At 45.7% G+C, this 1,480-nt stretch overlaps 1 protein-coding gene across 1 annotated transcript; it reads left to right on the plus strand.

The window, feature by feature from the left end:
- The first annotated feature begins 286 nt into the window (after positions 1-286).
- On the plus strand, positions 287-1,119 carry LOC147435123 (uncharacterized). Its single transcript, XM_086487890.1, has 3 exons — positions 287-604; positions 702-803; positions 905-1,119. The coding sequence occupies exons 1-3, from the start codon at positions 365-367 to the stop codon at positions 947-949; spliced, it is 387 nt and encodes a 128-aa protein (XP_086344016.1). The 5' UTR covers positions 287-364; the 3' UTR covers positions 950-1,119.
- The last annotated feature ends 361 nt before the right edge of the window (positions 1,120-1,480 follow it).

The raw sequence follows: 1,480 nt of genomic DNA on the forward strand, positions 1-1,480 counted from the left end.
ACCTACTCCGCCAGGAGCCACCCCACTCGACACTCCTCGCTTCGGGGCCCAGACGCCGGTGGAGACACCTGACGTCCGTACCCCCATCGACACGCCGCTAGAGACCCCTGCCGGGACACCCAGGTTCACGCGTCACCGGCCAGAGGGCTTGCCTTACTCCGTCGACATCAGCGGCGGCATCATCATGGATGATGACGGCAAGAAGGTGATCTCGCGCATGCGTGGTCTTTGCTCTCAGCTGTTTTGACACTATATACTAAACAAATGGAGTGAAGTACCAAGTGATTTAAAAAACAGAGTCATCAGCATACTTCATGATGAGTTTCCCGTTCCAACACGGGATCAGCGCTTCAATGAAGACCTGATGAAGATTCGAATGCGCGAATACTGCAAACACAAGCGTTCCGAAGTGCAAAAAGCAATCAAGAATGGGTGGAATAGGCCAGATTGGCTGGCCAAAGAAGATTGGAAGAATGCGAAGAAAGCAGCGCGCAAGAATCCCGACAAGTGGAAGCAACAAAAGGATGCAGCCAGAGCGCGAGTAGAGGCAGGGAGCTCGCACCACTTGGGGAGCGGTGGATGGGCATCATTTGAGGCCGATTTTGTAAGTCTTTTCACATTGCTCTTTATGCATGTTCGATAGTTTAGGGTTTATGAGTTTTTTAGTTCTAACATAATGAAATCTTTGTATGTTTTGACAGTGGTCGATGACAGGACGTGATCCCACACCGTACGAGCGCGAGTACGCAGGCAGGAAGGGCTTAAACGCCCTGATGGACATTCTCAGTTCTCGCAGCGGCATGGTTAGTATTAGGGTTTACTCTTTTTTATTTTTTGTATTGTTTTATAAATGTCGTTATATGTTTATACTTACTGAAAACTGTCTTATTGTCTTTTTTTGCAGAATCCGACAGATACGCCGCTTGGACGCGATGAGACGTCTGATTAGACGACGTCAGTTTAGCCGTATCTAGATAGCATTAGTTTAGGGTTTCTCATAGCTTATGTATCATGAGACGGATTTTATACGTCTTTTTGAACCATGTATATTATTACATTTGTCACCGCAATTCCTTTTGCCAATCAATTCTTTATGCCTATGATGTTGTACAATTGTCATTATTACATTTGCCAATCAATTCAGTTTGTCTATGATGTGTACAATTGTCAATTTTGCAAACAATGCGTCTTGTGGGTGACTATTTTGGGTCTATTATTTACCTTTGCACTTTTTTTAAAAAGTGAATCAAGTACAATATGGTTGATGGGTGGCAGGCATTCAATGTCCTGCCACCAAAAAAATATTCTCTCAGGCGTCGCTATATGCGTCGCTATTTATGGCTCTGTAGCGTCGCTATATGCGTCGCTATACTCTTCTGTGAGAGCGTCGCTATAAGCGTCGCTATAGGCGTCGCTATGAGCGTCGCTATATAGCGACGTCTATAGCGACGCCTATAGCGACGCATATAGCGACGCTCTC

This window comes from Adiantum capillus-veneris, chromosome 18 (assembly GCF_014529385.1).
Source record: "Adiantum capillus-veneris isolate H3 chromosome 18, ASM1452938v2, whole genome shotgun sequence".
NCBI lineage: Eukaryota > Viridiplantae > Streptophyta > Polypodiopsida > Polypodiales > Pteridaceae > Adiantum > Adiantum capillus-veneris.